General features: G+C 30.9%; 1 protein-coding gene across 1 annotated transcript in view; it reads right to left on the bottom strand.

Moving 5' to 3' along the window:
* LOC106463397 (RING finger protein 150-like) overlaps positions 1 to 2,122 on the bottom strand; it is a gene marked incomplete at its 3' end in the record, with an annotated part of 22,621 nt that extends 20,499 nt beyond the window's left edge. Inside the window, exon 1 of the mRNA XM_013923419.2 lies at positions 1,571 to 2,122. Within this exon, the coding sequence (XP_013778873.1) occupies positions 1,571 to 2,042 (472 nt within the window). The remainder of the gene's footprint in view (positions 1 to 1,570) is intronic.
* Between the last annotated feature and the right edge of the window lie 6 nt (positions 2,123 to 2,128).

Below are 2,128 nucleotides of genomic sequence, written 5' to 3'. Positions count from 1 at the left end.
TATGTAGTTTCTGAGCAGGTTCCACTTGTCAATCTTGCTCTTGCACTATTCAAATTATTTTTTTTTTTCTTTTTCTGGAACCATTTGCATGTCTTAATGAGAATATGACAGACCAACAGGTACACAAAATCAGACATGCCTGTTAAAAATTTAAGTACTGTTCACACAGATATTTTTTGTTTTCAAATAGTGGTAAACAAGTTTTATATTAATGTACAAGATTACAGCATGTAATGCACTAAGAATCTAATTGTACTCCCTGTTCATGCAGAGTTTCAAATACTTACAAGGCTGCTATAATGAGCTAGATGCAATTATACATTATGCCTTTTCCGGATGTAACAACCACATTGGGGCCAACATATTGCTAAAATGTTTAAAAATTCAAAAAGTAATTACTTGCATATTATGAAAATTAGTCTTTCATGTTTAAATTTCAAGTTTGTTTCATCAAAAAAGTCAAAAAAAATGATGAAAGTATAAGATAAAGGTGTGCCCTATTAAATACTCTTCACGCTTCATTTGTCACAGATTTAACATCGGCTAACACAGGACTCACTGAACTACTAAAAATACCAGAACTTCTTTCTAACTGACACAATCTTAAGTGATATGGAATGCATTCTTTGTGCTTTATATAAATTCATTTTTACTGAGTATTTACAAATTCAGGTCTTTTTTCCAAGTTCCTAGCAGTTAAAAAGCAAGGCAGTAGCATCTACCTCATGACCATAGGTGCCAACTTCTTGAACTAGTCAAGAACATTGAGGATGGCAAGGAGGGAGGGTTCTTTAACCCTATCATAAATTACCAAATTAACAAAACATCAAAATAAAAATAGTTCAATACACTTATAATTCACACCATACATTATTATGCCTATAGTAAATACAAAATTAATATATCAAATGATAAAGGTCAGTACAATTATAATCTGCACAACCATTCATGTTACTTTTACAAATATTCAATCACCATTAAAAATAACTTCAAAGATGAAAACACATAAAGATAAAGAAGGTATTCATATTATACTACTAGTGAAAGTAACTGACTTTGCACCGGTTATTACGTTGATATATTACTAGTTTGATGTATTTTAGTAAGTGCATAAAATTTATCATGATAGTAAAACTATTGATCCAATTTTAAACTTAAATCATTTCTGAATTAAGGTATAGCCACCCAAAATAAATATTCCCAGTTCAAATGCTCCCTTGTCCCCACTAACTTAGCACTTATTCACACTACATGTGCCTTATGTCACTTTTATTGCATTAAACTACTAACCAAATACAAATAAGTGACAATAGGATAGACTTGGCCTATCCAACTAATCAAAAAACAAACAAACATGAAGTATATGCTCAAGTTTACAAGTACAGTATTAAGGAAACCCTTCAGTGAGCTTATTACTTACAGAAAAGTAATTCGGTCAACTACTGTAAAAAAAAAAAAATTCAATCTCACATTCTATGGATTACACTCATTATCCCTTATTATAAAATTCTGATTTCCAACTTTATCATTGCACTACAACATATATATATATTGTATATATAAAACTCACCTTGATGATGCAACTGGAGTCCAAATGAGTTGTACTCATTACTATAAATTATAGCTGCTGAAGCATTATTTTCCACAGCATGTTGTAATTTAATTGTATCTCTACAATATCCATGTGCTATCAGAGCAATCCATGGTTCATGAGGAATAATTTCACTGTCAAAAGGATTACAACCATCATGCATAGTATGGTTGTTACTTGAAACATGTACTACCACTCCATTTGCTGACCCTATTTTGCCACTGGTAAATTTTCCAATTTCATTCTTTTCCGAGTGTATCTTTCCAGTCACAGGATGAGTGTAAGTAATATTAATCAAGGCAAGTGTATACTCTTGAGCTCCATAGCCATAAGTGAATTCACAATTAACAACTGACCCAAAACAGTCCATGAGCACCACCAACAAGAGAAAATAAAACCACCAGCACCAACCAAATAATTTACTCACACTATAGTTTAAGTAGCATGACATATTAGGGAATAAGAATGTATAAAGATACACTATGAAAAAAATTAAATTAAAAATAAGAAATTAGTAAGAAAGATTAAAAAATAATC

The sequence above is a fragment of the Limulus polyphemus genome, unplaced genomic scaffold, assembly GCF_000517525.1.
Source record: "Limulus polyphemus unplaced genomic scaffold, Limulus_polyphemus-2.1.2 Scaffold1396, whole genome shotgun sequence".
Taxonomy (NCBI): Eukaryota; Metazoa; Arthropoda; class Merostomata; order Xiphosura; family Limulidae; genus Limulus; species Limulus polyphemus.
Note: the sequence above shows the minus strand (reverse complement) of the source record. Positions and strands in the feature narration are given on the sequence as shown.